The sequence below is a fragment of the Gorilla gorilla genome, chromosome 12 (genome assembly GCF_029281585.2).
Source record: "Gorilla gorilla gorilla isolate KB3781 chromosome 12, NHGRI_mGorGor1-v2.1_pri, whole genome shotgun sequence".
Classification (NCBI taxonomy): Eukaryota; Metazoa; Chordata; class Mammalia; order Primates; family Hominidae; genus Gorilla; species Gorilla gorilla.
This window is the reverse complement of record NC_073236.2, coordinates 47,969,540-47,992,492: the sequence shown is the minus strand read 5'-3', so window position 1 is coordinate 47,992,492 and position 22,953 is coordinate 47,969,540. Positions and strand designations below refer to the sequence as shown.

The following is a 22,953-nucleotide window of genomic DNA, read 5'->3' as shown; positions in this document are numbered from 1 at the left end:
TTCTGTTAAGTCCGTTTGTTCCAAGGTAGTTTAAATCCATTGTTTCTTCATTGACTTTCTGTCATGATGGCCTGTCTAGTGCTGTCAGTAGAGTATTGAAGTCCCCCACTATTATTGTGTTGCTGTCTATCTCATTTCTTAGGTCTATTAGTAATTGTTTTATAAATTTGGGAGCTCCAGTGTTAGCAGCATATATGTTTAGGATTGTGAAATTTTTCTGTTGGACAAGGCCTTTTACCGTTATATACTGTCCCTCTTTGTCTCTTTTAACTGATAATGCTTTAAAGTTTGTTTTATCTGATATAAGAATAGCTACCCCTGCTTGCTTTTGGTGTCCATTTGCATGAAGTACCTTTTTCCACCCTTTTACTTTAAGTTTATTTGAGTCCTTATGTGTTAGGTGAGTCTCCTGAAGGCAGCAGATGGTTGGTGAGTTCTTATCCATTCTGTGGTTTTGTGTCTTTTAAGTGGATCATTTAGGCCATTTACATTCAATGTTAGTATTGGAATGTGAGGTACCATTGCATTCATCATGCTCTTTGTTGCCTGTCTACTTTGGGTTTTTTTTTTTGCTTTTTAACTTGTATTTTTGTTTTATAGGTCCTTTGTGATTTATGCTTTAAAGAGGTTCTGTTTTGATGTGTTTCCAGGATTTGTTTCAAGATTTAGAGCTTCTTTTAGCAGTTGTTGTAGTGGTGTTTTGGTAATGGCAAATTCTCTCAGCATTTGTTTGTCTGAAAACGACTATATCCTTCCTCCATATATGATGCTTAGTTTTGCTAGATATGAAATTCTTGGCTGATAATTCTTTTGTTTGAGGAGGCTGAAGATAGGTCCGCGGTCTCTTCTAGGTTGTAGGGTTTCTGCTGAGAAATCTGCTGCTAATCTGATAGCTTTTCCTTTATAGATTACCTGGTGCTTTTGTCTCACAGCTCTTAAGAGCCTTTTCTTCGTCTTAACTTTGGATAACCTGATGACAATGTGCCTAGGCAAAGATCTTTTTGTGATGAATTTCCCAGGTGTTCTTTGTGCTTCTTATATTTGGCCGTCTAGGTCTCTCACAAGGTCAGGAAAGTTTTCCTTGATCATTCCTCCAAATATGTTTTCCAGGCTTTTAGAATTCTCTTCTTCCTCAGGTACGCCAGTTACTCTTAGGCTTGGTCGTTTAACATAAACCCAGACTTCTTGGAGGCTTTGCTCATATTTTCTTTTTTTTTTTCTTTGTCTTTGTTGGATTGGGTTAGTAATTCAAAGACCTTGTCTTTGAGCTCTGAATTTCTTTCTTCCACTTGTTAAATTCAATTGCTGAGATTTCCCAGAGTATTTCACATTTCTAAAAGTGTGTCCAAAGTTTCCTGAATTTTTGACTGTTTTTTCTTTAAGCTATCTATTTCCATGAATATTTCTCCCTTCACTTCTTGTATCATTTTTTGGACTTCCTTTGCATTGCGCTTCACATTTTTCTGGTCCCTCCCTGATTAGCTTAATAACTAATCTCTTGAATTCTTTTTCAGGTGAATCAGGGATTTCTTCTTGGTTTGGATCCATTACTGGTGAACTAGTGTGATTTTGGGGGGTATTGAAGAGCCTTGTTTTGTCATATTACCAGGGCTGGTTTTCTGGTTCCTTCTCATTTGCATAGGCTCTGTCAGAGTGAAGGTCTAGGGCTGAAGGCTGTTCAGATTCTTTTGTCCTACAGGGTGTTCCCCTGATGTAGTATTCTTCCCCTTTTCCTATGGATGTGGCTTCCTGTGAGCCAAACTGCAGTGATGGTTGTCTCTCTTCTGGATCTAGCCACCCAGTGAATTTACCTGGCTCTGGGCTGGTACTCTGGATTGTCTGCACAGAGTACTGTCATGTGGAATGTCTATGGGTCTCTCAGCCATGGATATCAGTGCCTGTTCTGGTGGAGGTGGCGGAGAGTGCAGTGGACTCTGTGAGGGTCCTTAGCTTTGGTGGTTTAATGGTCTATTTTTGTGCTGGCTGGCCCCCTGCCAGGAGGTGACACTTTCCAAAAAGCAGCAGCTGTAGTAGTATGGAGAGGGACCAGTGTTGGGTGGAGCCCTAGAACTCCCAAGATTATATGCCCTTTGTCTTCCACCAGAGTGGATAGGGAAGGACCATCAGATAGGGGCAGGGCTAGGCACGTATGAGCTCAGACTCTCTTTGGGTGGGTCTTGCTGTTGCTGCTGTGAGGGGTGAAGGTGAGATTCCCAAGTTACTGGAGTTGTGCACTTAGGAAGATTATGGCTGCTTCTGCTGGGTCATGCAGGTTGTCAGGGAAGTGGGGGAAAGCTGGCAGTCACAGGCCTCACCCAGCTCCCACACAAACCAAATGGCCAGTCTCACTCCCTCTGTGTACCCCCCAGCAGCCCCAAGTCTGTTTCTAGGTGGAGGGCAAGATGGGTTTGAAAACTTGCCCCAGGCTATCCTCCTCCCAAAGCAAGAGAAAAGGGCTTTAGTTCTTCCCCGACCTGTAAAGTCTGCACACTCGATTCGTGACCTCCCCTGAGTTCTGGCCAGGTCCCCTGAGTTCTGGCCAGGAGGCATCTCTCCCCATTCAGATTGTTACAAAGTTCAGCTAGAGAAGTCCTTCTCCCTGTGGAGTTTTACCCCTGCTCCCCTGGCCACCCTCCCAATGAATCCCTGTGGTGCCAGGCAGGAATGGGCTGCTTGGGGACCCAATGAGCTCCCAGGGCCTTTCTGCTGCTTCCTCTACCCTGTATTTTGCTCGGCTCTCCAACTTGACTCAGCTCCAGGTAAAGTTGGAAATTTCTCCTGCAAACAGACCTTCAGCTTCTCCAGTGGTGGGGTGCGTTTGGAAGAGGAGGGTCTCACTTTCCTACTTCCTCATTTGGGTCACTCACAGTATACGAGGTGTCTCCCGGGTCCTGCAGGAGCAGTCTGCTTCCTTCAGAGGGTCTGTGGGTCCTCTCAGGATTGCTGGTCTGTTCTTGCAGTCGATCTGTAGCTAAAATTCACAATGCAAGCCTTCGCATGCTGCTCTGTCTGGAGCTGCAATCTAATCCTGCTGCCCATCTGCCATGATCCCATCTGCCTTCTGATTAGTTATTTTTGTACAAGGTCTTTTAATTTGATCTTCTCTGATGTTTCCTCATTATAACTTCATTTATTTTTAATTCAGGAGTAATCCTATTCATTACTGAAAACTGAGAAAGTTCAGAAATAAATATGATCCATATGTGTGCACATACTCATATATGTTTACACACCTATTTAATGGGGTTATTCTGTACCTGCTGTTCTGTACCTAGTTTTCCCTTAAATAAGCATTCCTAGCACAGAACTAGAATCACGTGTGCCTTATATGTGGGGTGAGGAATGGGAGGTAAATGGGAGAGAGGGAGAATGTTGAGGTAGGTGGGTGATTCTGATCCCATTGAACAGAAGACATGCTGGCTGGAGAGGTGAGTACAGAATCAGCCTAGCACGGGCTCCTCTTCTGCCTTGGTCTCTTGGGGGTGCAGCTGCTGCTGCCCACTTGGGCTGACCCCAGAGCACCCGGCCTTGGGGGCCCAGCAGATTCTGTCTCAGGGCCTAAGACCTCACGGACAGGCCTGTTTTTCTAAGGATGTGAGTACAGAGAGTGGGTTGTAAAACCAGGCCAGCAAAGGGACAAAGAACTGGAAATCCAGTAATGGGATTCGGATACTATCCACGGTGGGGGCAGCCCAGGGAGGACCTTTCCCTCCAGCTGCTGCTGACAAGATACCCCAAGGACTTGAGAGCAGACCCGTGCTGCAGACTTTCCATATGAACAAGAGGCCAGATGTGCCAGGAAAGCATAGTCAGATGGGCTCAGACAAGGCCCCGGCTCCTCCCCCAGCTTCCCTAGGCCCCAAGCCACCCTGCTGGCCAGTCCAGATCCCCTGTTTCTTGGTGATGACAGACAGGGATGGGCCAGGCCCTGGGGAGTCTGCAGTTTCTCTACCACCTCTGCACCCCTGAGCTTGCTCTCATGGATCATTGCCTGAAATGGTTTATTTTCAAGTCTTTGCCAGTAAAGTTCACATTTTTAAACTTATTTTGTAGTAATTATAGATTCATAGGAAGTTGCAACGATAGTTCAGAGAGGCTTCCTGTCCCGGTCCCCAGCTTCCTGCGGTGGCTGCATCTTTCCTAACAGTAGTACAGTATCAGAGCCCAGAAGCTGCCCTTGGTACTTGGGGGCTCCACTTTTCTCACGTGTGTAGATTCAGGGAATCACCACTGCATCAAGGCACAGGGCTGCCACTCACCACAAAGAGCTCCCTCGTGCTACCCTTTCAGAGTGCACCCCCTACCCTGCCCTCCCTCACCCCCTCCTAAACAAACCCCTGAAAACCACAAATTTCATTCCTACAATTTTGTTATTTCCAGAAAGTTATATAAATAAATGAAATCACACAGTATATGGGTCTTTGAGGTTGGCTTCTTCCACTCAGCCTAATGCTCTTGAGCACCATCCAAGCTGTGGCCTATGTCAATAGCTCCTTCCTTCTTACTGCTAAGTAGCGTTCCGTGGTCTGGCTTTGCCGTCATTTGTTTAACCATCCACCTATTGAGAAACAGTTTGCCTGTTTCCAGTTCTTGGCTATTCCAAATAAAGCTGCTGTGAAAACTTGTGTGCAGGCTTTTGTGTGGGGGTAATGCTCAGTTCTCCAGGGAAAATGCCCCCGTATGATTGCTGGGTGGTGTAGTAAGTGTACGCTTTATTAAGAAACTGACAAACTATTTTCCAGAGTGGCTGGAGAATAACTTCTGTGTTTTACATCCCCACTAGTGATTGATGAAACTTTATCAGTAAAGTTCATGTTTTATGTAGTTTACTGGTGAATTTAGATTTCTTATTTAAAGACAATATTAATTTTGAAACATAATCTCCAAGTGCAAAAAAGGTTTGAATGGGTGAATTTTAAGACGAGAACAGACATCCATTTATTTTCTCTCTCCTTCATGTAGCAAGTGTGTGTGCCTCGGGGGAGCCTGGGGTGGGTGCGGCTCACACCCATGCCCTGCTCTGGAGCCAGCTGTCTGCGGGTGCTGGGGGCTGACCATGCCATTACCTGTATGATACGAGGTGACTCATCAGCTTTTTTATAAGCTGAATTTTATAAGCCGAAGGGTGGAAGCTGCAAGCTCACCCAGGGTGACTGTGAACAAGGAAATGCTTTATGAATATGACTCCAATAAATTATTTTAACTGTCAACCTTGTCACTAGTTGACTTATGAGATTTTTGACTAGTTAAAACAAACAGCTAAGATTTCTAGAGGTTCAGAAAGCTAAAAGGGGAGACCATGCAAACTCTTTGTTTGATGTTAGATGTTTTCCTTTCAGCTGCTTAACTCGCCAGCACATTAGTCAGAGATAAATCCTCTGAGCCCTTAGAAGTTCATCCTGAGCTCTTCCAGTTCGGCAAGTTCATTGTATGTCTTACCCAAATGGCCAGTACCACCTTCATTCCAACCTGCTGCTGCTTCTACTCTGTTTATATGGAAGAGCCTGTCTGAAGCTCACTGAAGCCAGGGGCCTCCCGGGAGCCCCCTAGGGCCAACTCTGTGTGGACTGAAAGTGAATGGGTGGGGCTGGGAGAAGAAATTAGGGCTCCTCTTAGGCCTGACCTTAGGGCAGGCATCTTCCCCTTCCTTCTAACTGTGCCTTAGAAGTTGAGTTTTCCAGGAGGAGAAATCATCTCCCTTGCTTTCCTCTGCTCCCCTGTCAGTTCTCCATACTTCCAGGAGCAGCAAAGTTAACTCAATTTACCCCAGTTTATTTTATAATTTTCTTTTCATGCTTCAGCCTTTCTGTCTCCGTCCCTTCACTCCCCTCACTGCCATGTGGCGTCTTCCTGTCCTTCTTGTCCTGTGTCCTTGGTCTGGCTCCCACAGGGCAGCACCCTTCTCTTCTGTTCTCCTGCAGGACATGGGAGCCACCAACCTCTGTGCCCATGGGACCATGGGGTCCCGTTGGAATAATGGCCAAGGATGTCCCCTGGAAAACAAGGACAGGAGAACATGAGGAAAGGGAAGGCCTTGGGCTGGGGAAGAGCAAGGCCTTCCGGGAGAGAAGATGAAAAGGGCCATGGGACAGGAGTTGGATGTGAACCTCCCCACACTGCCTGTGGCCACCTTGGCCTTCCTGCCCCTTGGCCAGGCCCAGCCCCTACTCTGGGAGGCCACTGTGTATTCAGGTTCAGTAAAATAGAGTCAGTCAGGATGGGGCCTAAAGTCTGGCTCTGCTTCTTCATTGCTGTGAGACCCTGGGCAGGTTACTTCATCACTCTGAGCCGCAGTTTCATCAACAATGGAAAGAGTAACAATAAAGAGAAACAAGGATCCTATAAGACAGCTGTGGGGTTTGAGTGTGGACTTCATAGGAAATGTCAGGACATGGTGAGTGAGTGCTCCATAATGCCAGCCCATACTACTTTAGCGTTGGCGGTCATTGGACCTCTTACTAGAAAGCGCATTGTAAGACAAGTAACAATTGTAAGTCAACAAGTGTTTATTGAAACACTACTGCCACTCTAGCCCCATGCTCTGCTCTTAGGGGCATACAAAAATAAGACAGTTATTGAGGGCATAAGGTAAGGCATGAGCCTCTCTTAAAGGAGTGGTGCAACTAACACACTGAAGATGCAACGAGCACTCCAGGACAGGAGACAGGTGAAAAGCAGGGGCTGCACAGCCACAGCTGCCCAGAGGCCCTGGGAGCCAGGTGGTGTCAGGACAAGATGATTCAAGGAGGAGCTTGACATTCTTGGAGGGCTTGGATTGATGGGTGACGCATTTTCTTTTTCAGATTAGGACTGCCTAGGACCAGGAAGTTAACAAATATATAAAGTCAGGGTACAAGAAAGACTTAAATCTCCCACTTAAATTCCAAGTATTCATTCAAGCTGAGCACCTACTCTCTCTCTGCCAAGCACTGGCGATACAAAAATAAACAAGACAGACATGGCCCCTGCCTATGGAGCCTGATGCGTAATGAGGGCGGTGGAGAACAGCCAAGGAAATCTGTAAAGGCGCTGTGCCTGTCACGGTCCAGTAGGAAACAGAAACCATGATAGGTGCTTCACACAGAGGGGATTCAATACAAGGACTTGTTGACACAGTCATTGGAAGGCTCGATGAACAGAAAGGGGCCACTGAACAATCCAGAGAATAATAAGTGCTCACAGTGCCTGCTGCCCACCCCCAGAATCAGGAACAGAGGGGCAGCGATGCTGATGCTCAAACCTATAGATGAAGCTGTCTCTGTCTTGCCAGTGCTCAGACCAGTGTGGGAGTGCTGGGAGACAGTGGTCACCCTAAAGAAAGGGCACTTGGACCCTCATCTCCAGCTGCTGCTGCTGCTGATTCTGGAGAGACAATGGCAAGGCCTGGAAAAGGCAGCAGGAAGCCCCCACTTCTCTCCTAACATCCCAGCCTCCCTCCAAGTCCTCCCCTGCCAGAACCTAGCAAGGAATCAGCCACCGAGGGAGCCCACACCACACAGCAGAGAGATGCTGGGAACCACCTGGCTTGGCCCCACATCCCTGGCCACTCTGGCCCCTGTCTGATCTTCCAGCCCTGGTCTTTCCCTGGCCGTCCAGCAGGACCATGAGCAGCCGTCCCTGAACCAGTGGCCTCTTTCAACTTGGCCAAGACAGGCAACCAAGCACACTGTCAGAAGGCCAGCCCACCAGGAGGGGTCCACAGAATTGACGGCTGCCCTGAAGGAGCCACCGGCTGCTGGCATGGAGCCTAACAGAGAGGCCCCGGGCAGTCTGACCCACTGGACCCAGGGCGAGCCCTAGATAAGGAGCCTTGCAAGTAGAAGTGCTGGCTGTCTCCGCGCCATTCCCAGGAGCTGTCTCCCTGGAGAACTTTCCCCTGGGCAGGGCAGATCTGTGGGAGTCAGGAGAGGCTCCTAGAGTGTTGTCCAGATTGGCAACACTCAGGGCAAAGGGCCCTAGTGCGGAGGAGCTCGAGGACCCTGGCCTTTGCCCCCTCATCTCTTTCCAGCCCCTCCCCTGCCTCGTCCATCCCTGCCAGCCAGCCCCTAGCCTCGGGCCCTCTTTACCTCCTGAAGAGACCAGCCTGTCCCTCAGTCACCACCTGGTCAAGCTCCCCCATCTCAGCCAGAATGGATGGCTGCTCAGGCGCCACACAGGCCCCACCCCATTGGACAGGGCCAGCGCTTGTACCACGTTCCACAGCACTAGCTCCCCATGGCACCACTTCCTGTCCCCTGGCCACAAACTGTCCCTAGAAGATACCAGCGGGGTCCCAGAGTACAGTCTCAGTGGGCTCCCCATCCAGAGGGGCCGGATATCATGAGTCTGGGACTCCAGAGTCTTCAGACCTCTTTCAAAGAAGACTGGATTCTTTGAGCTTTGCTTTTCTACTTCAGCACTATTCACAGATACCCCCACCAGCCTCCCTCCAACACTGCCCATCTGGACTCTTTCTGCCCCAGTGATATTGGGGGAGGTATGGAGGGGGATGTGTATTAATTTGAGCACCATCCTCTCTGACAGCACATATTTTAGTAGTGTGTCCTATGTACCAGGGCAGTGGGGCATCTCAGGATGACAAGGGGTGCCGGTGGGGTCAGGGAGGCGGCAGGGTGGTGGGAAAAGCCTTCCCAGGGAATCCTGAGGGACGGTTGCTCCCTACCCTACTGGGAGAATTTCTGGGGCCTGGGAGGTGACGGAGCAGGAAATAGGTGAGGATGAAACAAATACACGTCTGTCTCCATTTGGTTCAGGCTCCTGGCAGGAATGCCGGTCTGTGGCTGGGCCACAGTGGAAGGCCCAGAAGGCGGCAGGCGATGCCACTTTCATGGGCGTCTGTCCCAGGAATCTGAGGCTGTGAACAGCTAGTGAGTGGTGTGTCCAGCAGCCCCCTCCTCCTTTCTCAAGTGAGTCAGTGACATGTACCAAGCACTTGCTTTATGCCAGGCTCCATGCTGTACTCCAGGGACAGAGACCTCAGGGCACACAGTCCTGCCTCCAGGAGCTCAGAGTTTCAACAGGAGGCAGGGAAGAGAAAAGAGAGACAATGACAGTGGAGAGTGATCCTAGGGGAGGTATGCTGGGGGGCTTGGTAGTCAAGGGTGGCTTCCTGGAGGAGGTGACATGGTCTGGTCCCTGCCTTTCAGGGTCTAGTCATAGATAGACTGGGGATCAGCTGGGGAGAGCCAAGCAGGCAATCCATCAACCAGAACTAAGTGACCCGGTGCCTAATGAAGGGCAGGTTATTAGTCACAAAATGTCTGTGGGCTCCTGAGGAGAAAGGAGGGTATGGGGACTTCCCCTGTGCCTGAGTCCAGGGATCATCAGGCAACTTCTTGGGGGGGAACATGGGCAGGAACATGAAGTTAATCTATGTACAGGAAGAGTGAGAAAGAGGACACTGGGGCAGGGGGCCAGGGAGAGTGGGGAAGCCCAGCCACCGGGCCGCGGTGGGAGCCGGGTGCCTTCCCCTTGCTGCTTTACAGCATTTCTCTGCTTTTCTAAGGTACACAGGTAGTCAAAAGGGAAAATATGCCCCCCAAATGCTGTGTTTAATTTTGTCCTCTTCCTTTTTTAAGAGACAAGAAGGAAAACGGCTTTAGACTTTGGATGGAAAAGAATGTTCTCATTAGTCAATTTTATGTGACATTGCAAATCTGTGCTGTTTTGTCAGTAAAAAGTGAAGGGAGTCAGTCTGAATGGGCGGACGTGGTGCTGGGGGAGGAGGAAGCAGGAATGGGGATGCCTGGCCCTGACTCACGGCCCCTCCCAGACTGCACTTCCTGCCACTCTGGTGCGCCCATCCCAGGGAGGCCGGGCGTGCTGCCAGCCCCATTCAGTGAGTGATTATGAGTACCAAGGACGCCCTTACATGACTCGCTCAGCCAGGAGCAGCTGCGGACGCGAGTTCCCACCAGTGCTGGATGGAAGTTCCCGCCAACACTGTTATCCAGTGGGAGATGAGACCTGGCCCTCACTGGAGGCCTTAGGGGCCTGGGCTGGCAATTTCCTGCTAGCCTTAAAGCCACAGAAAAAGAAAATTCTCCCTCCATGAGTCAGGATGCAGTGACTCAGGGTTTGGAAGTGTGCTAGGTTGAACTGCAGAGTGTGGAACTTTCGTGCAATGCTACTTGTTTTCAGGGTGCTCTTGGGGTGCTGGAGACAGACCTGCCACGCCCCTGCTGGGTAACTGAGGATGCCCCTCTGCCTTTTAAAGCCAGCATCCTCCTGTATTCAAAGCACAAAGGAGATAAGGATGGCTGCTCAGGCTTCATGAGGCTGCAGGGCCAGTGACACGGGGGTGGGAGCTGCCTCATGGGCTGTAAGCAGTACCCAGGTGGGCTCTGGGTCTCTGAGCCACCCACAGGTAGACTTGCAGTCAGGTGAACCCTGTCCAGGAGCACCCAGCACAGGCTGGCTGGGTCCTTGGCCTCTAGCTGTGGCACTTGGGGTAGGAGCATGCGTGTGGAAGACCCCAGCTCGGGTACAGGGAGTTCCGGCCCCACAGAGGTAGGGCACTCCAGGGCTCCTCCCACTCTCCCTGACAGCAGGCCTGTCATCTCACCACATTTCCCTTCACCTTCCTCAGCGGCTCCCACTCCCACCCAGACCCCAGCATGGCCCCTCAGGCCCTGGGATAGGGCTCCTGCTGCAGCCGCCAGGCTGGGGCCTGTGCTGGGCTGTGGCCTACCCATGGGACAGTGCTGTGAAGGGGAGGAATGGTCCAGGGGTGGGCAGGAAGGAAGGCACGCTGGAGCAAAGGCTTCCACAAACTCATCCACAGAAAGAGAGAGATTTCCATCGCAACCTGGTACACTACAGGCGAGTGTGGGCGTGTGTGTAAGTGAAACAAAAGATCCAGGAAACAGTATTTCCCTTTCCTGTACACAATACGCTGCTAAACTTTACATCCTAGTCTGCTTAAGTTCTTTTTTTTGGGGGCGGGGGACAGAGTCTTGCTCTGTCACCCAGGCTGGAGTACAGTGGTACAAGTATGGTTCACTGCAGCCTCGAACTCCCAAGCCCAAAGGATCCTCCCCGCACTCAGCCTTCCAAGTAGCTAGGACTACAGGTGTGATCGGTTAATTTTTTGAAACGTTTTCTAGAGACAGGATCTCATTTTGTTGCCTAGGCTGGCCTCAAATGCCTAGCCTCAAGCAATCCTCCCACCTCAGCTTCCCAAAGTGCTGGGATTACAGGTGTGAGCCATTATGCCCTGTCGGCTTCAGTTCTTAATGCTGGTTGATAATCCACTAAATGAAGTCACAATCCATGAATGAGTCTCACTCACAGTTTGCCAGTCCCAGGACTGGGGGAAGTGGTGGAGGCTTGGGGAGCCCGGCATAAAGGCAGAGGGTGGGTGTCCTGAGTTTGGCCTGGGAGTCAGGTGAGGCAGTGGAGTGTTTGAAGAGAGGGTGAGGGGTATGGGCGACCTGCACAGACTTGAATCCCAGGGGCTCCTCAGCAGTGCTGTGAAAGGGCTGTCGCTGGCTGGGACTGGCCTTAACAGAAGGGAAATGCACTGTCTCGTGTCCTGCGATCTGGGTCAGCAGCTCGGTCGTGTCATCTGGGATGCAGGCTCCTTTCCTCTTTCTCCTCCTCCATTTCATAGCTCCAGGTTCACCACTGCACAGTAATGGCCAGAGCAAGAAAGGCACCATTGTGCCCTGTGCCCCCTTCTTAGGCACCAGGTAGACTTTCCCTCTGTCTCGTTGACCAGGACTAAGTCAAGTATGTGTCCCTAGTAGGGAATGTGATGAGCCTAATGGCGTGGGCAGCGACATCCCCTTACTGGTGAGAGCCCAGTCGGGGAACTCACTCCAGAGAAACAGTTTATAATGAGAGAACTCTCTCTGCAGCAAGGTATTCACTGCAGCATCATTTGTAACAGGAAAAAGCTAGAACACTTCACATACCCTGACTAGGGCCTAATTGAGTAAATGAGGTTTTATCAACTTGATGGAAGATAATTTTGACACTGAAAACACAGTGGACCCTCATAACTCCTGGATTCTGTATTTGCAAATTCACCTACTTGCTAAGATGTATTTGTAACCCCCAAATTAATACACTTGGCACTTTCACAGTCATTGACATGCTCAGAGCAGCTAAAAACTTGAGTAGCCAGACACGCACACACATTCCCAGCTGAGGTCAAGCAAGGTGATGCTCTGCCTTCCTGTTTGAGTTCTCTTGCTGTAAGGTGTCCTTTTCGAGATCCCCTTAGTGCTCCATGTTCAGAACCAAACTCCCACTCATTTTGCGTGAACAGAACCAAACTCCCAAGGGATGCTACGGTGGCAGGAACATGCGCACAACTGTTTGACAGAGCTGTGACTCTTGAGGCATTTTGCATGGCAACTGCCTGATGGGGTCTGAAGCACAGCCCTAGGGTAGGCCTTATCTTGTTTTTCCTTTTTGAGACAGGGTCTTTCTCTGTCACCCATGCTGAAGTGCAGTGGCACAATCAAGGCTGTCTGCCTCCCGGGCTCAAGTGATCCTCCCATCTCAGCCCCCTGAGTAGCTGAGACTACAGGCATGTGCCACCGTGTCTGGCTAATGTTTGTATTTTTTTAGAGACAGGGTTTTGCCATGTTGCCCAGGCTGCTTTTGAACACTTGGGCTCGAGTGATCCCCACCTTGGCCTCCCAAAGTGCTGGGATTACAGGTGTGAGCCACTGCACCCAGCTGTTTTTTCCTTTTCAGGAGTGTGCATCAAAGAGCTATTTGGACACTCGTGTTCATAGCAGCATTATTCACAATAGCCAAAAGGTGGAAGTAACCCAAATGTGTATAAGCAAATGAGTGGATAAACCAACTGTGACACACATATGCAATGGAATATTATTCAGCCTTGAAAAAGAAGGAAATTCTGACACATGCTACAACACAGATGAACTTTGAGGACATTATGCTAAGCGAGAAAGGCAGTCACAAAAGGACAAATACGGCATGATTCCATTCATATCAGGTACCCAGAGTAGACGGAAAGTAGAATGGTGGTTGCCAGGGACTGCGGGGAGGGAAGAGTGGGGAGTTGTTGTTTAATGGGTACAGAGTTTCAGATCTGCAAGATGCAAAGCACTCTGGAGATGGATGGTGGTGATGGGTGCACAACAGTGTGAATGAACACGAATGCCACTCAACTGTACACTGAAAAATGGTTAAGATGGTGGATTTTGTTATATGTATTTAACCACAATTTTTAAAAAGAGAGAGAGGTATCTAGTAGGCAAGAGAGCCTGGACTTAAACAGCATGCACTCTGCATACATGAATGCGAGGGACAATCCTTTCCTTCATCCTGAAATATCACAATGGCAGAGGGAACCTTCAGGACATCCAGGTTCCCGCCGTGGGCAACGCCCGCATGTGTCCTTTGCAGAGCCCATTCCTGCCTGGCCCGTGGTGGGACCAGGAGACCCCGGCTCACCTGTGTGCTGATGACAAGAGCCACACCCATCTTGACTGGGGTCTTTTCCTCTCAGCCTGAAGTTTTTTAGGTTTTATGAAGCCTGTGGTCACCTGAGTGCCAGGGAAGAGAAGGAGAGGCAAAGCTGTCATAAAAATTAAGAGACGCAGTAAGAAAAGGAATTTGGGGTTGGCAGTACGTGAAACCTGCCATGCTGAAGCAATGCCCAGCTATGCAGAAAAACCTGCCACAGGGTACCCACCCCTGGCACTCCTCCCTCCTTCTCAGCTCCTTGTCTGCCCCACCCCAAACCCACACCTCCCAGCCACAGCCCAGAGCCCTGGCCACACAGACCTGAGACCATGCATCTTTTTGACATATCCTTCACGGTTCCCAGGGCATCATTACTCAGGCAGCAACTGTCTCAGAACCTCAGCGTGTGATCCCGGCCCCTGCAGCAGCCCCTCTCCCACCCATGAGGGGCTTCCAGCTGCTCTGTGCAGGTGAGCAGATCCACTCTCCCCAAAGGCCATCCTCCTTATCTCTTCCCATTCAGAATTCTCCGTGAGACTCCAGTGCCCACGCGACTTTCTTTTCTTTTTAAATTTACATATTATTTGTTTGGGGTTAGTTTAAACGTGAACAGGGTCCTACATTCAAAACTGTCTCCAAGCCAAGAGGTTCTGCTTCCCCAAGACCAAGGCACTGACTGGCTGATCGGGTCTCATTCTGGAAGTATTCTGTTCACCCACAACAAATGCACATATACACAGACACTCGCACATGCATTTTCTTATTTTTCTGCACAAATCATAGCACACTGGGTACACTGGTCTGTGCCTTTACAAATTCTTGGAGTTTGTTCCATTTTGGGATATAGAATTTTCTCTCTCTTTTTTTGTTTTGTTTTGTTTTGTTTTTGAAGATTGCAGAGTGTTTCACTTTGCAGACATAATTGATTTAACTGGTCCCCTCTGGATAAAGGGGTCATTTCCTAGCTTTTCTGTAATCAACAGGCTGCAATAAACAACTTTTATATTTGTCATTTTGCTCACATGCATCATTTGTAGGACAAATTCCATCAAGTGAAATTACTGAGTTGAACAGTATGGGCATTTAATGTTTTGATCAATATTGCCAAAATAATAGAGTCGTTGATGGCACAGTTATTTAACCTGGAGGTGGCAATGGACTTCAACTGGGAGGTTGCAGACAGACACTGGGGGTCTGTGAGTCCCCAGATTCGTAGGCAAAAATTGTGTGTGTGTGTGTGTGTGTGTGTGTGTGTAGGTACATTTTTCTTGGTGACCAAAGCCATCATCAACTCATAAGAAGGGTCTGTGCCCTCTAAATGTTATCTCACCCACCCAGCTGATTGATCTCCCATCTCTCCTTTCCAAAAGTGAATTTCCCATCCTTTAGAGAGGCCTCTCTTGGACATTCCCTCCTCTGTATCTTTCTCATGGAATGTCCCTTCCTGCCCTCTGTGCCATTCCAAATGCTTATGGCTACTACAGCCAACATTCACCATGTGCCAGCAGACTCACCAAACCCTCACAAGGGCCAGATGATAGAGGGGCCAGTGAGACCCCCCACCTCTTCTATTTGATAGATAGGCACACAGAGGCACAGACAAGCTAAATGACCTACCCACCAGGCAGAGCTGGGATTCAAACCCAGGAGGAAAGGCGCTGCATGGTGCATGGACTGGAGGTGAGAGTAGAAGCAGAGAGCTGGCCTCAAGCTTTCTCAGCCCTGGCCACCCCACCTGGGGAACAACGCAGCCTCCCTTACCTGTTCAAGCAGACTCTCTGGGGCAGGATCCCAGACCCTGGGGCTTTCTTTTTTTTTTTTTTAATTTTTTTTTGAGACGGAGTCTCGCTCTGTCGCCCAGGCTGGAGTGCAGTGGCGCGATCTCGGCTCACTGCAAGCTCCACCTCCCGGGTTCACGCCATTCTCCTGCCTCAGCCTCCCGCGCAGCTGGGACTACAGGCGCCCGCCACCACGCCCGGCTAATTTTTTGTATTTTTTAGTAGAGACGGGGTTTCACTGTGTAGCCAGGATGGTCTCGATCTCCTGACCTTGTGATCCGCCCGCCTCGGCCTCCCAAAGTGCTGGGATTACAGGCGTGAGCCACCGCGCGCGGCCTCTGGGGCTTTCTTGAAGTCCCCAAAGGGTTCCAGGAGTAGCAGGACTTGGAGTGCCGCCCGGAGGGTAGTGCTCAGGTATGCGTATATTTGAGAAGCTCTTTGCCCCCACACCACGTTTTTTGCCGGCTTCTCTTTCTTTTAAAGCAGTTTTCAAAATAATAAACATCCTCCAAAAGTGACCAAATAAGTTTTTGTTTTAAGTATCATTTTGAACTCATGGATTTTACCTTAGTTGATGCATTCCAATCCATCATAGCTGTAAGAAGCTCAAGCGGTCCCATCTTTGGGCAGCAGGAGTCTGCTGAGTCCTTTTGACTGGACCTCAGGAGCCTTTGGAAATTTTCTCACTATCTGGTGTGGTAACATCCAGGCTCAACCTCCCTCTCCAAGCCTGGCATCAGCCCTTTCTTCCTGGACACCAATCTGGGTGTTTTTACCCCAGTTCTTATATTCTAGTTCTTTTTTTTTTTTTTTAAATGATGACGCGATTAGATTTATTGGTTAAAAAAAAGTTCACACTAGATCGTTAAATTTAAAATGCAAGTTATAAGACGGTAATTTGACAATTTTTTTTTTAGTTGGAAATTTTATTTTATTATATTCTAGTTCTTAACCAACTTTCTAAACATGAAGGAGCTCTTCACGTTCTAGAGAAGAATAGGTTTTAAAAACCTATTGTTAAGCTCCATCTTTCCTTAAGACGTCCTTTCAAGTCTCAGTTCAGCCTCTTGGAAAATTTGTATATGACTGTGTGTGTTTGCTTATAAGAAAAGGATCTGCCAAAGTTGTGCTTGAAATCTACTTGCTCTAAATGGCTCGCTGTAATCAAATATTTCTCCACTTTGAGGGCCAGCCCCAACCACTGAAAAATATCTCCTGCTCTGAGGAAATACAAAAATAAGCATTAAAATGGGAAAGCAGTTTAGGCCACCAGGAAATTTGGAAAGCCAAATATGAGCTTTAAGAAAAAGTAAAAACAAATACTCAAAGTTTTCACAACTCTAAGGAATCCAACCTAGACTACTTGAGACAGAAATGAGATCACGAACTCTACTGGGTTTCAATCCACCTGCAGCCCTTGGCTCTGGTCCCTCCTCCTGTTTAGGAGGTAGAGGGGTGTGGAAATAAGAAGTGAGTGACTTTCTTCTGCAGAACATTGATTCTGCAACACTGAAGCCATTGCAGGAAGGTTCCCATGACGTTTGAGCAGATTCCCAAATGCTCAGAGGCCCCTGGCCTGTTGTGAAAGGTAGGACAGGGATCCCCAAGCCATAGCTGGAATCCAGAGAGAGGAGGCCGCCGATGGGCTCCCTGAGACTCCAGGTGTGATGTCCCCATCAAGGCCTCTAATGCCCCAGGCAGACTTTGGCTGGGACTGTAGCATGCCACCCTCTGGCATATTCTAGGAGCCTCTACCTGGCCCTGCCCTTGGCCTTGAAACCTGGTTTTTAGGGCAAGAACCACAAGTGTCCTACACCATGTCCGAGTCCCACCACGCACTGCCTGTGTGACCTCAGGCCCCAATCCCCTCCGGTACAGTATTACCTCATGGACTGTGGCAAAGATTAAATGTGCAAATGTAAGTAACGTGCATATGGCTGTGTCTGGCCAGGGAAGCTTCTGATGGCAAGAGGGGCACCGGAACCCCTCTGCAGGCACTGACTGGCAAGATGGGGCTGAGGTTCCCTTGCTGTCCCCATGCCTGGCACAGGTGAGCTGTCAGTAAGCAGTGGAAGGTATCAAATGGCAGTTCTCTGGTCTTTCCAAGAGAGTTAGAATTGTTGTGTGGACTAAACCAGGCAGTCTGAGTGAATGCATTTTATCAACTGTAAAGCACCTGGTGAACCACTAATAACCAACATTGTTGGGTGCTGTTCATGTGCCAGCATCTTAATGCACTTCTCATGGCTTCTTGGCAAGCGCCTTAAAGCTGAGCCCTGGTACCTTTCTGAAGCATCAGCAGCCCTTGTCACTGGGATTGACATGCAACAGCACAGTTGACGGGGAGCCAGAGGACAGCGGCTTCCATCCCTCACCACCCCCTCCCTAGGACAATCTAGCCTTGACTCACTCATTCTCCGGCAGTCTCAGACCAGCCTAGGACTTCCAAAGTTCACTTAGGTATTGATTGTTAAGGAGGAATTTGCTACCAGAACTGGTGCTTTAAGAGGCAGCCACGCTGCTGGAGTTGTTTTCCCGCCCCATAAAGCTATGATTGTACTCCTTGCTGAGGAGTCTCTGCCTTGTGATCAACTTCCTGTTCTCTTCTGGCTTCTCATCTCCCTTTTCTTTTTTCTCCTTAAAAGACTGTGAATATTCCATAGATCCAAAGACAACTGCCAGACAACAAACAGCATGTGGAAACCTCAGAAGGGAAAGGGTGACATATCTATGTCTATGTACTGGCCAGTTGTAAGATAAGAACTGCTGGTCCCAGAAAGCTAAGGATATAGTTCGGAAAGCAGAACTGAAGTTGTATATCTTTTGGCTGAGCTATACAGAAGGGTGTGAAGGCAGGGCACAGTGGCTCATGTCTGTAATCTCAGCACTTTGGGAGGCCAAGCTAGGAGGATTGCTTGAGGCCAAGGGTTTAAGATCAACCTGGGCAACACAGCAAGACCCTGTCTCTACAAAAAATAAAATAAAAATTGGCCAGGTGTGGTAGTATGCACCTGTAGTCCTAGCTACTTAGGAGGCTGAGGTGGGAGGATCATTTGATCAGGAGTTGGAGGCTGCAGTGAGCCATGATTGCACCTCTGCACTCCAGCCTGAGTGACAGAGAGAGACTCTCTCAAGAAAAAAAAAAGTGAGTGAAGTCGTTTGGTCTAGAAAGTTTCTGACACATCACTCAGAACTGAGCTACCTCCACGGACATGAGCTTCCAATCAAAATTCACTAAACATAAGAGGAAACAAGTGAACAAGAATAGAAGTTAATGGAAGCCACAAACTGCAGAATCAAGCTATTAAGGCCAAGTGAATGGAATTTTCAGATATTAAATGTAGAACGAATACTAAGCAGGAGTAATAAAAAGATATCCACATCTCAACACACAGTATCACTGTTTCACAAACTGCAGAATGCCGAAGACAGAGTGAAGACTAAATATAGCCAAATAAGGAAGACAGATTCCTACAAAGCAAGAGTTCAACTGACAGCTGACCTTTCAATGGCAACAATGGAAGCCAGAATACAACAGAATATTATGGAAAAATATACAACACAGTGGAAATATATCTTGGAAGTGCGGAGAGAAAATAATTGTCAGGGGAAATTTAAGGACGTTTTCTAATAAATCAAACAGACTACTACCCTCTGACCTTCACTAAAGAGACTACTAAAGGTTGCACTCCAGGAAGAAGGAAAATTATCTCAGGAGGAAAATCTGGAATGCAAGAATATCTTCATGACTCAAAATAGAGAAGCATTTCTTTATTATTATTATTATTATACTTTAAGTTTTAGGGTACATGTGCACAATGTGCAGGTTTGTTACATATGTATACATGTGCCATGTTGGTGTGCGTGAGAAGAATTTCTTAAACTTGATAAAAAACATAGTCAATAGAGGAAAAGATTGACATATTCAACTGCATTAAAATTGCGGGCTTAGTTAATCAAAGGAAACCAGAAAGTATGTGAATGCTAGCAGAATATATTTGCAATGTTTATGACAGTCCATGAAATCCACACCATTAGCAAGAATTCCTATGAATCAATAAGAAAAAGAAAAATCAATTTAAAAATATTTAACTGATTAAAAAATAAAAAACTTTACAGAGGAGGAAATATTAATGGCTAACAAATATATAAAAATAAGCTGTATCTCATTAGTAAACAATTACACAGTGTCAGTGAGCAACAGGGAATGTCCCACAGCATGGTGTGAGGTTAGTGGGGTGAGGGGATGTGGTCCACTGAGGACTCCAGGTCCTTTTTAAAGAGATAGTCACAACTCATTTCAGCCTACTCTGGCCTGAGAAATGGGTACACTGTGGCCAGAACCATGGATTTCTAAAGAAATGTCCCAAATCTGGATTTTCCATGTGAAATATCCTGTTTTGAATATTGGGAACTTATTCAGAATTGTTTAAAAAGTGTATATGCCAATACTGCTTGAGCCAAAAGACACATTCACAAGCTAGACTTGGCTGAGAGTCCCTCTGTTCGTGACCTCTGCATTAACCCCTTGAATTTTCTAACAATCGGACCTGACTTTACTGTGACTCAGCGGGGCCAGCCTTCCTTCCCCATTTTCCTCTTGGTTCCCTCCTAACTTCACCTGAACTTGTAACTAGAGACAGAAAAGAGACACCCTGCAAAGGGAAACATACTCCACACTAGCTAATGAAGCCCCTTCTTTTATGCTTTTATCTTCCAGATATTTGGGTTCTTGGTCTGGACCATGGTAGCCGCCACCCACATAGTATACCCCTTGCTGCAAGGATGGGTGATGTATGTCTCGCTCACCTCGTTTCTCATCTCCTTGATGTTCCTGTTGTCTTACTTGTTTGGATTTTACAAAAGATTTGGATCCTGGAGAGTTCTGGTAAGAACCAGCAGCATGGCTCTTCCTGGGTGGATGTTCTGGGTTGGGTGAGGACAATTGGCCTTTCTGGGCAGGGAGGCATCCTGGGCTAGGCTCCTATGGAACCAAGACTTTTTATCTTACCATTTTTACTACCACGCTAAAATGAAGACATTTATCCACAAGAGTAAATAATTCCTGGTATTCCCCTTCACTGGCTTCCCTGTTAGGAGAATACACAATGACCTGTGATCAAGCATATTCTGATGTGTTTCCCCTAAATTTTCTTCCTGGTAAAATCCTTGGAGCAACACTGAAGAAAAAGCTAGTAGGAAAAAAATCACTCCATTCTCAAGGCCCTAACACAATCCCTGCGACAGGGTATTTCTTCCATATCCCACATGAATTATATGCAAAGTATATATACATATATATGTATATATATACTTTAATTGTACTCTACAAATAATTTTGGATGTAGATGCTTTCATTTAATATTACATCACTAATTTTTATTTATCACGTCATCTCAAAAAACCATTTAAAACTGTTCCACACTGAACAATTGAAGACATATTTAAAAGTACAGAATATTGTATTATAGGCCTTCATGTAGCCATAACCCAGATTCCAGCATTATCAAGACCTTACCACATTTGTTTCATCTAGCCTTTGTCCCCACTAAGGAATTTTAAAGCAAACCCCAAACATCATGCCATTCTATTCCACACACTTCAGTATGTTTCCAAAAAAACTCCGCAAACTTTCTCACATTATCACATGTATACGAAGTAAACAATTCCTCAGCATACCTAAGACAGTATACAGTGGTCCCCCATCTCCGGAGGATAAGTCCCAAGACCCCTAGGGGATGCCTGAATCCTCAGAGAGTACTGAACTCCAAATTTGCTATGCATGAACTTCTTTTTTCTTCTTCATAATTTCACAGATAGACAATTCATTCTTACTGTAGATCTTAACAACCTCAGCATATTTTTTTCTTTCCTTATTAAGCTGAAAACTTATACTTTTTAACTTAAAGAAAGCACTCTATGACTTCTCTTTGGCATATCCAAATTGCTAGCATCACTACTCTTGCAATTTGGGGCCATTATGAAGTAAAATAAGGATTCTTTGAATGCAAGCACTGCAGTGCCACAACAGTTGATCTGATAGCCCAGATGAGTACAAAGCGACTAACATGGGTGGCACAGACAGTGTAGACAAGCTAGACAAATGTCTGATTCACATCCCAGATGGAACAGGGTGGGACAGTGCAAGATTTCATCATTGTACTCAGAAAGGCACACATTTAATTGTTAATTTCTGGAATTTTTCATTTAATATTTCAGACCAAGATTGACTTTGCGTAACTGAAATATACTGATCTTTATTAATCTGCCATTGCTTATGACATAGATATTACATTAAAAACACTGTGTATTAGTCTATTCTCACATTGCTATAAACAACCAGAGACTGGGTAAATTATAAAGAAAACAGGTTTAATTGACTAGTTCCTCATGGTTAGGGAGGCCTCAGGAAACTTACAATCACGGTGGAAGGTGAAGGCTAAGCAAGGCATGCCTTGCATGGCAGCAGGAGAGATGGGGGATGGGGAAGTGCCATACTTTTAAACCATCAGATCCCATGAGAACTCATTCACTATCATGAGAACAGCATAGAGAAAACTGCCCCCATGATCCAATCACCTCCCACCAGGTCCCTCCCTTGATACATGTGGATTACAATTGGAGATGAGATTTGGGTGGGGACAAAGAGCCAAACCATATCATTATACCACTGGCCCCTCCCAAATCTCGTCCTTCTCACATTTAAAAATACAATCATGCCTTCTCAACAGTCCCCCAAAGTTTCAACTTATTCCAGCATTAACCCAAAAGTTTAAGTCCAAAGTCTCATCTAAGACAAGAGAAGTCTCTTCTGCCTATGAGCCTGTAAAATCAAAAAGCAAGTTAGTTACTTCCAAGACACAATAAGGGTACAGGCATTGGGTAAATGCTCCCATTCCAAATTGGAGAAATTGGTCAAAACAAAGGGGCTACAGGCCCCATGCAAGTCCTAAACCCAGCTGGGCAGCCATTAAATGTCGACATTCCAAAATCTCCTTTGACTTCATGTCTCAGATTCAAGTCACACTGTTGCAAAGGGTGGGCACCCAAGACCTTGGGCAGCTCCACCTCTGTGGCTCTTCACAGTACAGCCCCTGCAGCTGCTTTCACAAACTGGCATTGAGTGTCTGTGCTTTTTCAAGGTGACCAGTGCAAACTGTCAGTGAACCTACCATTCTGGGGTCTGCAGGACAGCTCTTCTCACAGCTGTACTAGCCAGTGCCACAGTGGGGACTCTCTGTGGGGGGTCCGACCCCACATGTCCCTTCTGCACTGCCCTAGTAGAGGTTCTTCATAAGGGCTCCACCCCTGCAGCAGACTCTGCCTGTACATCCAGTCATTTCCATACATCCTCTGAAATCATGGTAGAGGTTCCTAAACCTCAGTTCTTGCCTTCTGCATGCCTGTAGGTCCAACACCATGTGCAAGCTGTCAAGGCTTGGGGATTACACACTCTGAAGCAATGGCCCAAGCTGTACCTTGGCCCCCAACTGCTGGAGCTGGGGCAGCCGGGTTGCAGAGTGCTGTGTTCCAGGACTGTGCAGAGCAACAGGGCCCTGAGCCTGGTCCACAAAACCATTTTTCCCTCCTAGGTCTCTGAGCCTGTGATGGGAGGGGCTACTGTGAAGATCTCTGAAATGCCCTGGAGATATCTTCCCCTTTGTCTTGGGGACCCTCATTACTCATGAAAATTTCTGCAGCTGACAGCTTGAATTTCTCCCCAGAAAATATG

The 22,953-nt window shown here is 47.5% G+C and overlaps 1 protein-coding gene across 1 annotated transcript in view; it reads left to right on the top strand.

The window, feature by feature from the left end:
* The window catches only part of MALL (mal, T cell differentiation protein like), a 33,142-nt gene that overhangs the window by 6,000 nt on the left and 4,189 nt on the right, over positions 1–22,953 (top strand). Inside the window, exon 2 of the mRNA XM_004031591.5 lies at positions 19,942–20,109. Coding sequence (XP_004031639.1) covers positions 19,942–20,109 — 168 coding nt within the window. The remainder of the gene's footprint in view (positions 1–19,941; positions 20,110–22,953) is intronic.